Source organism: Pinus tabuliformis, chromosome J, assembly GCF_031772625.1.
Source record: "Pinus tabuliformis cultivar Carrire ecotype Pingquan chromosome J, CPIR1, whole genome shotgun sequence".
Classification (NCBI taxonomy): Eukaryota; Viridiplantae; Streptophyta; class Pinopsida; order Pinales; family Pinaceae; genus Pinus; species Pinus tabuliformis.
Genome location: NC_142295.1, coordinates 189,255,062 through 189,267,863, shown reverse-complemented (window position 1 = coordinate 189,267,863; position 12,802 = coordinate 189,255,062). Strand labels below are relative to the sequence as shown.

The 12,802-nt window shown below is 40.1% G+C and overlaps 1 protein-coding gene across 1 annotated transcript in view; it reads left to right on the top strand.

The window, feature by feature from the left end:
* LOC149226318 (putative ADP-ribosylation factor GTPase-activating protein AGD13) overlaps positions 1 to 11,476 on the top strand; it is a 117,992-nt gene extending 106,516 nt beyond the window's left edge. Inside the window, exon 11 of the mRNA XM_089377465.1 lies at positions 10,697 to 11,476. Within this exon, the coding sequence (XP_089233591.1) occupies positions 10,697 to 10,978 (282 nt within the window). The 3' untranslated portion in view covers positions 10,979 to 11,476. The remainder of the gene's footprint in view (positions 1 to 10,696) is intronic.
* The last annotated feature ends 1,326 nt before the right edge of the window (positions 11,477 to 12,802 follow it).

Sequence of the window (12,802 nt, the reverse complement as noted above, 5' to 3'; positions counted from 1 at the left end):
TGACACCTCTTGCCCTTGAAACCCATGTAGCAAGATTACAAAAAGATAATTTATTTCCTTTAATTACATCAATTACAAAGATCATGTCATTATGAAGACCGAACCTAGTTACACTTTCTTCAACGTGGGGAAGGTCAAATTCTTGGCCTTCCAAGAACGACTTGGAGTTGTGGAGAGACCCTCTTATGAGGGTCCTGTATGAGATGGACATTGAGCTCTGGGAGCTTTGGGGGGCTTGCAGTACTTCTTGGAGTGGTGAGCAACCATATGGTGAGTGGTTCAACCTTCCCCTAGTGGTTTGTTTTGTACAAGGTGAGTGGTTCATCATTCCCTTGTGATACCCCTTGGCAACATGTGAGTAGGACGAGTGGTTCATCCTTCTCCTGCCGAGACATCCTACCCATGCAGTTTGGGACTCATGGGAAGTATCTCTCATCTGGCCAATGAGTAGGGAAATAAGGATAGGGACCATAGTACTACCAATGGATGCATCGTGTACCACCATACCCCCTATGCTAGGATGTCCAATATTGATTTGGAATCAATGGGAACTAACTTCAGGTCAGTAAGAACGGTACGAGACACTCTCTTTTGATTGGGATTGACATCGGGTCAGTAGAGAATGGTATGGTACATTCTCGATCACTTTTTCATTGTTTTGCAGAGCAGGGCAGAGCAGTGCATGGATAGCAGATATGGTACAAATTGGCAGATGGATTAGCAGGTGGAGTTCTCCCTAGTTGAGAGGGAATGTTAAAATTGGCAACTAGGGCCAAACTCCACATGGGTCATCTTATTTATGACAACTGATATTTTTCTTGGATTCCTCTCTCCGAGAGGTGTAGGATTGATCTAAAGATCATCCCATTTTGACATGTACAAATGACGTTATGAATTTATTTTGATTATGGACAAATGTCAAGGTTGGCCAGCAAACTCATGTTGGTTCAGAAGCCCAACAATCACGTCTATTCATCCTCAACGTTTGCCTATAAATACATGATGCCTCCTCATTTGGACACACTTCACTTCTCACACATCTCTCTCTCCTCACATCATTGGGTACAAATTTCTGGGCAGCCTCACCACACGTGCGAAGAAGAAGATAGTCATTTTTTGTTTTGGGCATTGACCGAATTTCAGGAAGGTTTTTGACCAAGTTGGCCAGCGAGCGTTGACCTGTTTGACTGCGTTTTTGTGAGGGAAATTTCTGTTTGGGCAGGCTGCATTTATGGGCACAGAAATCGAGGCATTCCGTACTGTTTGACTGCAGAGAATTGACTTCTGCGTTGACCAAGTTTGACTGTGATTTTCGGGACTGTTTTGGGCTGATTTAGAGGCCTCTTGGAGGCCGAAGTTGACTGGGTTTGACTGAGCTGAATTGAGGAAGAAATCTGCCCCGTTGACCAACATTGTTTTTTTTGGTTAGGACTCTTTTGTTGCTGTTATAAATTATCAGAATTTGTAAATTGTACTATCTCTCTCTGCTGAACTATTGAAGACTAAAAGAAGATTTGATCAAGGGTTTCCCCACATTGGGGTTTGTCCCTGGTTGGTGCCACATCTTGTGTCCTCTTGTCTTGGCTTGTCTTCTACTGTTTATGTTTATGTTCTATCAACATTTTATTTAGATGTTTATGTGATTACTCTACTATAATTGATATTGTGCTCATAAAGAAATTGAAGTAAAATTGCTCTAAAGCATAGAACATACTATTGTTGCTTAAAATTAACATTCCTCCAAGAACTTCCCCTCACATTTGAAAACTTGATCCAAAAATGTCTTCTACACAACTTCACACAATCATATTAGATCCATATGGTTTAACAAAATGCAATGATTATAAAATTTTAGAGATATATTGGGGAAATCAACTAAAGCATTCTCTATCTAGAGCAACTTTATAAACCTCATGCCAATGTAAGATAGATTTACATCAACATAACTCTAAAAGCATACTGGAAATAATAGCATAACAACATGAGTAGAAGAATTAAAGGAAATGATCAAGATATTACCATACTCAAGGAGAAAAACACCTCAAATGTAACCCCAAAGTCTTTATTGCATTAAGAAAATTGAAGAGCAGAGCTTCTGCAAGAACAAGAGCTCGTATCATGTTGGAATTTGATGACTAAAAAAGGTTTCCTGCGATTCCAACCCAATTTTAATTTCACCTTATCACTCCCATTCAGTTAAATGCCCTTTCCCATAAACATACATTCAACATATAGAATTTTGGAAATGAATTTTCCTGATTAAAACACATGGGATCGTCAACACATGCTAAAAATAAATATGGACATAACCATATTACCAACACACATAAAAATACATAGATTTTTGGTCAACTTAGACCTAGGCAAAACCTCTTCAATCTTCTCCAGGGAAAACCTATTAGAGAGCTCTTCAAATTTATTTATCTTTCAAGTTCGGGAAAAATACATTTGTAGACAAAACAAAACAACAAAATACAACTTATCTCTTCAGCCCAAAACTCCTTCAAAACCATGCCCACTTTGCCTCGATTTCCGTGCCCACTTGAAGCTGAAAATATGTACTGTACAGATACGACTCTACAGAATGTACTGTACGGACTCTGTACGGACTATACGGATTTCCGTACCACTGTATGGAAGCGAAGGTCTCATCATAGTCAACTCCCTCTATCTGTGAGAACCCTATAGCCACAAACCTCGCCTTGAACTTCTCAATGCTGCCATCCGCAACATGCTTAATCTTGTAGAGCCACCTAGAATTCACAACTGACTTGCCCTCAGGCCTAAGCACCACTTCCCAGACATTGTTCTTAATGATAGAGGCATACTCCTCCACCATAGCCTCTCTCCATACCTCCTGGTTGGCAGCCTCCTCATAGCTAGTAGGCTCAGAGTCAACAATGCTGGTAGCCTTGGCTACATAACTGCAAAACTGCTCAGGTGGCACACTCTCCCTGTTCACCCTCTTCGGAGGACCAACGAACTCTGCTTCCTTCAAGGTGTCTTGAAGCCACTTGGGCCTCCTCTTCCCTGAAGAAGCTTCCCCATAGGGAACCTCATCCTCTGCCCCCCAGTTTGGTGAACCTGAAGGTTTGCCAACTGACCCTGGTGTGCCTGTACCAACACCTGTCCTCGAAGAACCTATACTGGCACCTGTGCCTGTGTCAACTGAAGTGCCATGTGAACTATGTACTAGTGGTCTCCTTAAAGAAGTGCTCGGTGAACTCGCCACTAGTGCCCAGTTGATCCAAAACCTTGAGGTCCTTCTCCCTGTACCCAACCTCCCTACTAAGGAAAAATCTATGACTCTCTCTCATCATACTCCCGTGATCTCCGATAGGCCCTCTTCTCCTCGAACTTCATATCCCTCCTATTCACTACTCTCCGTTTAGAAGGAATGGAGATCTGATAGGCTTTCGAAGTCTCGCGGTAACCCATAAAGATACCCTTCTCTGCCATGGGTTCCAGCTTCGTTCTCTGCTCCTTAGGGATATAAGAATATGTGAGACATCCAAAGATATGAAGATGTCCCACATGAGGCTTCTCTCCAGTGAAAGCCTCCTCCGGAGTCATATTCCCCAATACTCAGTGAGGATTCTTGTTCTGAAGATAAACAACAGTATTGTAGGCCTCAGCCCACAAAAACAAAGGCAACCCCTGATCACGAATCATCGCTCTAGAAGCCCCAACAATAGCTTTGTTCTTCCTTTCAGACACCCTATTCTGCTGGGGGTTGTAAGGAACCGTGAATTCTCTCCTAATGCCCTCCTGTGCACATAAGTCAGAAAACTCACCATCGGTGTACTCACCACCATTGTTTGACCTCAAGACCCAAATCTTTCTACTTGTCTGCTTCCCCACAAGAGCTTTGAAATCTTTAAAGCCACTGAAGACCTCACCCTTGATCTTCAGGAAATATATCCAATTCCTCCCAGAGTAGTCATCAATGAATATAACATAATACTCATAACCACCCAAAAACACGAGACATACGACCACTAACATCAATATGAATGAAGTCTAGTATACCTGTAGATCTGCTGTTGCTCGTTGGGAATGTAGTCATCAATGAATATAACATAATACTCATAACCACCCAAAGACACATGAGACATACGACCACTAACATCAGTATGAATCAAGTCTAGTATACCTGTAGATTTGCTGTCGCTCACTGGGAATGGGAACTTGGTGTACTTGCCCAAAGCACACCCTCTGCAGGCCTCATAATGTAGGACACTGAAATCAGGAACTCCAATAGTGATCTCTCTCAGTTCTCTCAAAGCTCCATGATGCATATGCGCCATCCTTCGGTGCCATAACTCGCACAAGTCTCTACTGCTGGTGGTACTAATGTGAGTGCTACCAAATGTGCTACCCACCAATGCTCCAGCCGACTTAAAACTGAACCTGTATAGTTTCCCAGAGCAAACTCCAATCACTTTGGCCGAAGTGATGGAAGCTAAACAACAGTATTGCAGGCCTCAACCCACAAAAACAAAGGCAACCATGATCATGAATCATCGCTCTAGAAGCCCCAACAATAGCTGTGTTCTTCCTTTCAGACACCCCATTCTGCTAGGGGTTGTAAGGAACCGTGAACTCTCTCCTAATGCCCTCCTGTGCACATAAGTTAGAAAACCCACCATCGGTGTACTCACCACCATTGTTTGACCTGAAGACCCGAATCTTCTTACCTGTTTGCTTCTCCACAAGAGCTTTGAAATCTTTAAAGCGACTGAAGACCTCACCCTTGGTCTTCAGGAAATATATCCAATTCCTCCTAGAGTAGTCATCAATGAATATAACATAATACTCATAACCACCCAAAGACACATGAGACGTATGACAACTATCATCAACATGAATCAAGTCTAGTAGACTTGTAGATCTGCTATTGCTCGCTGGGAATGTAGTCATCAATGAATATAACATAATACTCATAACCACCCAAAGACACATGAGACATACGACCACTAACATCAGTATGAATCAAGTCTAGTATACCTGTAGATCTACTGTCGCTCGTTGGGAATGGGAACTTGGTGTACTTGCCCAAAGCAGACCCTCTGCAAACCTCATAATGATGGACACTGGAATCAGGAACTCCAGTAGATATCTCTCTTAGTACTCTCAAAGCTCCATGATGCATATGCGCCATCCTTCGGTGCCATAACTCGCACAAGTCTCTACTGCTAGTGGTACTAATGTGAGTGCTACCAAATGTGCTACCCACCAATGCTCCTGCCGACTGAAAGCTGAACCTGTATAGTTTCCCAAAGCAAACTCCAGTCACTTTGGCCGAAGTGATGGAAGCTCCTTTGGGATGCATCAATACCTGCCCTCTTGAGAAAGTGACGTCAAACCCCTTCTCCTCCATAGCAGATAGTGAAATCAAGTTCTTCTTCATCCTTGGAACATACAAAACATCCATGACCTTCAAAGGAGGCAAAGACTCCCTCTCAAAGGTCACAGTCCCCACACCAACAACTCTCACAGTGCGGTAATATCCTAGTACAATCTCAATATCAAGTGCCCTCTCATCAAGCTTTGAAAAGAACTCCCGTGCACCTGTCATATGGCAGGAAGCCTCGCTGTGTATGTACCACATATCGGATGATGTACTCCTACTAAATGTGGAAGTCATAAATGTAAAGACCTGGTCAAACTGTGAAGAAAACTGCTCCACCTCTGCTGAAGCTACAATACCCTTCTTCCCCTTGTTCTTCCTCTCAGGACACGTAGCAACATAGTGTCCCATCTTCTGATATGCCCAACATTTGACTTTGGATATATTTGTATCTTTCTTCTACTTTCCCTTAGCCCCATCTGATGAGGCCCCTTTCTTGGCCTTCCCTTTGTTCTCCCCCCTGGCTATCAAGGCTACATCCTCCTCATCTGCTATCTTCACCCCACCACTGCCAGTGTTCTGTATCTCATGCTGCACACAATCATCCCAGAATTAGTCCCAATTGGGATGATTCTCCCTAGAGGTAACAACATTTCCAAAGACCTCCCAAGACTTAGGAAGTCCCGCTACAGCTATCCTAATTAACTTTGTGGGTGCAACTGCCTCACCAATAGCAGTCAAATCATCACTTACCTGTTTGACCCTGCCAAGATAATGAATTACACTTTCAACGTTTGTCATCCTAATGTTCTTCAATTGTTCTTTGAGTACCGTCTTCTTGCTCTCATTGGTACATTGATAGAGAGTAGTTAGAGCTGTCCACATCTGATATGCATATGTGTTTCCTCTCACGTGAGGAACCACATGATCCTTCAGACTGTCCATCAAAATCCTTTTTGCCTTTGCATTATTTTTTGTGAATTCAACAAGTTCATCTACAACAATAGGAGGTACAACCACTTGGCGCACTATGTCCCAAATTGCGGCCTCCTCAAACACTCTCTGAATTCTGTCCTCTATCCTTAAGAACATGGCCATGACAGCTGTCCAAAATTTACAAAACCAAGAAAATGGAGAAATGAACTTTCTAGCACACCTTGTTGTCCCAAAAGTTCAGTCTGTGTGAAATTTCACCTTGCTGTCCCAAAATATCAGTTTGCTGTCCAAAAATTCAGTTTGTTGTCCAAACCATTGTTTGCTGTCCCAAACTACTATCTGCTGTTCAAATTGCAATTTTCAGCCTCTAGCTCTGATACCATGTTGAAATTTGATGACTAAAAAAAGTTTCCTGCAATCCCAACCCGGTTTTAATTTCACCTTATCACTCATCTTTAGTTAAATGCCCTTCCCCATAAACATACATTCAACATATAGAATTTTGGAAATGAATTTTTCAGATTAAAACACATGGGATTGTCAACACATGCTGAAAATAAATATGGACATAACCAGGCTAGCAACACACATAAAAATACACAGATTTTTGGTCAACTTAGACCTAGGCAAAACCCCTTCAATCTTCTCCGGGGAAAACCTGTTAGAGAACTCTTCAAGTTTATTTATCTTTCAAGTTCAGGAAAAATACATTTGTAGACAAAACAAAACAACAAAATACAACTTACCTCTTCAGCCCAAAACTCCTTGAAAACCATGCCCACTTTGCCTCGATTTCTGTGCCCACTTGAAGCTGAAAATATGTACTGTACGAATACGACTCTACAGAATGTACTGTACAGACTCCGTACAGATTTCCGTATTGTTGTACAGACTGTACATATTTTTTTTTAAAAAACTTCTCTCGAGCGACATGCAACTCACATCATTCAATGTTGTTCTTACTGTACCTTCTACTGTCTTCTGTGCCTTGATTTCCATACCCAACTTTGCCCAAAAATCACTCCTTCAGCTTGCTGCAACAAATTTCTCTTTCAGAACTTTTCTCCAGCTCTTAGCCTCCTTTCTCCAATCTGCTCATGAAGAATGAATGCAATCTCTGTTTTCTTTTCCCTCTTTTGTTTACCTAAATGAATTTTGGGCAACTCTAAGATTTAATGACTCAGATTCATTTAGATCAAGGGATGAGAATAAATGTGCATTTAATTGTCGCTTTCCATTAAATAAAGTATCCACATTGTACTTTATGTCTAAAGTCACTTTTCACTTTATAATTTAACATTGACTTTACCACTTATAAAGTCACACTTAGGAAAATAATTATTTTGGATACTTTCCCTAGGTAGAGACTAACCCATGGGAAACCACTTGTCCAAGGTACATTAAGAATCAACATATCAAGTGTACATAATGAGAGGCAAAGGCTCATATAAATAAGAAGATGATCCCAAGGTGGAATGGTGACAATCCTAAGGAGATCCCTCATGCAAATCGAATCTCCCAAAGGCAGCTCGAATTTTCCTTGAGGCTCCACGTTATCCGTGAAGAGGGACTCGAACTAGGAGAAGAGGGACATGTGGAGACGAAGTGGAGTGGTAGGAGACCACTTCTCCACCTCATCTCATGTGAACTCAACACAATTCCAACCAAAATCTTAACTCGTCCTTGGAACTCAAGCTCACTTCCTCAAATCGTGGGATTTGTCTCTTGGAACTCGTTGTCCCTCCTCAAGAAATTTGATTTCCTTGATTCTTGGCTTAGGTGGAGTCCACATCACTTGTTAACTTGACTTTGACATCTTGATACATTTCCACCTCATTTCCACATCATTTTGTCATGTGTGGATATTTATTTTCTCCCATTTATTTATTTGTTGGCTAATTTATTGCCACATTTTCCCCTGGACTTAGGAAAAATGGATTTTGGGGGTTTATAATTCATCTTTTACCTCTCAAAGTGTGTCTTAGTAGAAGGTTGAGGAGGAGAGGTCCAATTTTGACCACTCACACCCCATACAAATTCTCTATACATCTCTTATTACAATTTACATAGAAAATTTATTAAAAATCTCGTTTTGCGAGAAATTTTAATAATTAAAAAATTGACACTTAGACCTATTCAAATTTCGCGAAATTTTACGAGTGATCTAACATGGTAGTATACATTGACTTTAGACACTAGGACTCACTCAAGGCCTTGCCATCAAGCCACACTTCGGCTTTGGAGTTATATTTGGGAGAAAAAACTCGATTAATTATTACGCGCTGAAAAGCACAAATAATTAACCAAGTAAAAAAAAACTCCCCAGAGTGAACTCACTTGATGACAAAGTCCTAAGCTACCTAGGCCTGTTACATGACTCTATTTCATCATGCTAGCATCACTTTACAACATCCCCACAAGGCTTGCGGAATCTGAGTACAATAGAGGAGAAGAAGAAGAAGTAGGAGAAGAAGAAGAAAGAGCTTAAAAGCTCTGATGATATCTGAGCTCTGTAGGTACAATAATCCTTTGACATATCTTGGAGCCACAAAGTCTTCAAGTGTGCTTCAATGGTCAACAGATCCCACTTCGGCGAGGTTGGGATGTCTCGACTCTTGCTAAGTCATGAGTTCTTGGTATCTCTGGCTTGCGGGCTGTTGAATATACTCTTGGTGTTATGGTGGCAGCTGGAAGGTTTGATTCCCTGTCTTGCCCAGAGTACTCCAATAAGTTACCAATTCAACATGGTTAAAAAAATAAATTAAGATGCATTTAAAAAAATAGGGAATCGCAAAACCATCCATTTTATAAGCATATTGAGATTGAAAAGATATTCCTCCCTCAAATCCCACCGCATTCATACATGTTCATTTAAGTTCTCATCCAGGAGAACGAGAAATCTATGTTTTTACTTACAAACATAGGCCAGTGGTCCCAGTGGTCCTCAGTTGCATACTTGAGAGCTCAGAAGGAAAATCCTAACTTTTGCGATTCATTTTTCATGTTGGTCTTCTACAATCATTTAAAATTTTCCCAAAATGCCCGATATAACAAGCCATGAAAATAGCACGAGTTATAGATACAATTGAGGATGGTGGGAGAAAGTTGAAACGTCTGTCTCAATGATTGGTGCCTATTGCAAGAAAAATAAATTAATGTATGCCTTATAAGGCTTTCGTCACTGTTGTTCAAGAATATATTGAGGGTTTGCAGAAAGGACTTGGAATTGTGTAATATAATGAAAACTATGGATTATTTAGAGAGAATACTTTGTGATCATTTGATGCATGGGTCATACTAGTTCAGCTTATTTGAATCTGCTGTAAGTTATGCAATATTGCAAGTGATATTTGAAGCAAGAAAGTTCAGTCAAGGAACTATCAAGTTGGGATATGCCTTCTATACCCAATACTGGGCAGTGACGTTGGTAGGCATGGTGGAGAGGGAAAGGTTATAACAAGGACCATTATCACTGAGAAATTGAAGACATTTTGTAAAGTATCCTTTGGACATGCTTCCTACAGAGAAGTGCTTGATATGCACCTGATCTTTGTTTATTTTTTCAATTTTGACAGTCAAAGTGCAGTATGGTTGTTATTAGTAATTGTGGTATTAAAGAGTTAAGGTCAGGTGATATATCTGAATAAGAATATCATAAATATCCTGCACTTATAGCAACTGTATTCTATGCTTGTATTGGATCCATTTGCAGAGTGCTTTCTTAGTTCTTCAAGTTCCTTTTACTGAAATGTTCTGTTTGGCTCATTTAATGACTGCTTCCTTTCTGTTCAGTTTTGTCTTATGTCCAATGATTATTTGCCTGAACATAATGCTCATGTTATCTAATTTTAAATCTTTTTACTGTGAAATACATATCCTGGGAAAACCCACGGAGCGTGTAAACCAAATTCTTAGAGGGCTCAAAGCTGATACAACAAAATACTCATTAAGAGCTCAACATGTGACATGTGGGAATTGATTCTGGGTGGGAAGGATAACACCACGTCAACTGCCTAGGCTAGACCCATTAGACATGCTCTAATTCTAAACCTATCTGTGATGCTTATGTTTATTCTTCTGATTTATTTTTCGCTTATCAACTACAATAGTTACAAAAGTTTGATTTTATTACCATCTTAATCATCTAAAAGTGCTTACCCTTGACTGTTGAATGTGACGTCTCTAAATTAGTAGGGCTATTATATTGTTCCAATAAACACATTAACTTTATGGATGCAAACAAATTGAAAATGCAAGGCTACTCCATTGTATGTCTAATCTTATTCTTTATACTTTCACATGACTTCAATTAGACCTTGGTAAGTGTAATTCTGTTTTAGTAAAGGTGTTTTGTCATTCATATATAAAGTTTGATCATTTTCCAAGTTCTGTGTGGCGTGGTTTTGGCAGCAAGTCTTTGATAAAGACACCTTCTCAGCAGACGATAGCATGGGTGAAGCCGAGGTTGCTATCCAACCACTGATTTCTGCTGCAAGTGCATTTGGAAACATTGGTATATCGGGAACCATGCAGATAGGAAAATGGCTGGCCACCAGTGATAATGCTCTTGTAAGAGATAGCGTAATCAACCTCATTGATGGACAAGTAAGACAAGATGTATTTCTAAAGCTACAAAATGTTGAATCAGGAGAATTAGACCTGGAACTCGAGTGGGTTCCTCTTGATCAGTGAATGAAGTGTTGAATGTTGGTGCTTTTGATATTTTTAACTGGGCTTGTACATTTCCTTGAAAGCATCTTCCATGATGGACAGCTAATGTTTTACATGGACTATGTTGTTCACTGTCCAGTTTCTGGACGTTATGCAGTGGCAGAAACTGAGGGATTTCAGGAAACTTTTTATTCTAATCTTTGTGTGAAATCTTAGCAGCATATTTGCTACACGTGATTGTTTGAAGTTACCATGTTTGGCTTGTGTTTGAGGTTGAATGATTAGTAATATGTCCGAATGTGGTGAAGATTTGGGATTCAGAGACTGAAAAAAATAAGACTAGTTACTGGTAGCAACCATTTAATGAGCGGAACTGTTACAAGTGGAGATTTAAATATTACCTGAATTTGATCAATATTAAGGCCTCTCCTGTATGGATAGAAGCCATTCAAATACATAATTAGACTTTTCAATTGAGTGACTTGAAATAACTGCCAGGTAGCAACTCTTGTTTCATTCTATTGCATGGTGAAAAATCCATTGGTTCTTCAATGAGATTAGAAGAATTTCAACCCATGTGCTCCAGAATTTATTTAGAAAGTGAGTTTTTTGAGCTTGAAAAGCATCCCATAAGATATTTGGAAAGGTTTAAGTTATCTTTCAGAAGAATGAATTTGGACTTTATTACAAATGATTTTATTTAATGGTCCTTCGTAAGCGGATTTTCTTTCCTTGAATTTCTTGACAGAACTCTGCAAGCGATTAATTCACAACCTGCAAACTCAAGATCATAATATTCTACAACTTTGGTTTCTTGGCTTCACTTCATGAATTATTTGCCTTGTTGCCCAAGAAGGTTTTTCTTTTTGTACAATGCTGCTTGTATTATACATAAGAGCGCATGTTGCATATGAAAAATTCTGAACTCTTTATCAGGGCAGATAACAGAATTTGATGTCTGATTGCGAGGGGACAATCTCTCCGTCTTATGTATGCAATGCTTGAGTGGTGAGAAAGTAAGTTTCACACTTTCCTCACTCAGATGTGAATCCCCAATAAGAGATTGGCCTATTGTGACAAGGCTAGAACGGTAGATGCTCCTTTGTATAAAGGGTTCCCATGGGTGTGTTTTGGGACAACATGGTTTTTCTAAATAGATTTATGCTAATATGCATAGTTTCTCAATGTTTTTTTCCGAGAATGTTGAGGTTGTGCTTTGTGCCACTTGATTTATTCAAATATAACACATGCACTTATAACCCCTAACACAATATCCATAAAAATACGGTATTGATAACTCATTTAATTGCTCTCTCATCTAATCTCTGTATCCTGGGGCCATTCTAACCACCAAGCTCAAAAACACCTAGCCATAAATGCTTCATAAAGATTATTGGGATCAGCTCACATGAACCATGCATAGAACCATGTGGTGATCCCCACCCTTTGATGATGAATATGGGCACCATTCCTAGGTTTTTCACGCCATGAATGTGTCTTGGGGTGTCTACAATGGTTGAGGGAAAAAAACAAGGGCACTAGGTGGAAAAATGAAGTGTCTTGAGCTCGAACTCTATGAATGAGGATCTAAACCACTATGCAGGTCATCTCTAGGGGATCTTTGACCTTTGGATGGGGCATAGGCACTAATAGGAGGTTTTGTGCACTATGAATGGGTCTCAGGGCTTCACCATAGCTAGGCGAGAAAAGTAAGGGTGTTGGACCCTAAAAGAAGTTTCTCAATCTCAAGCATTGTGAATAAGTCTACGAAAAACCACCACATAGAACCACTATAGGTGTTTCTTGGCCTCTAATTATGAATATGGCACTATTATTAGGTTTTAC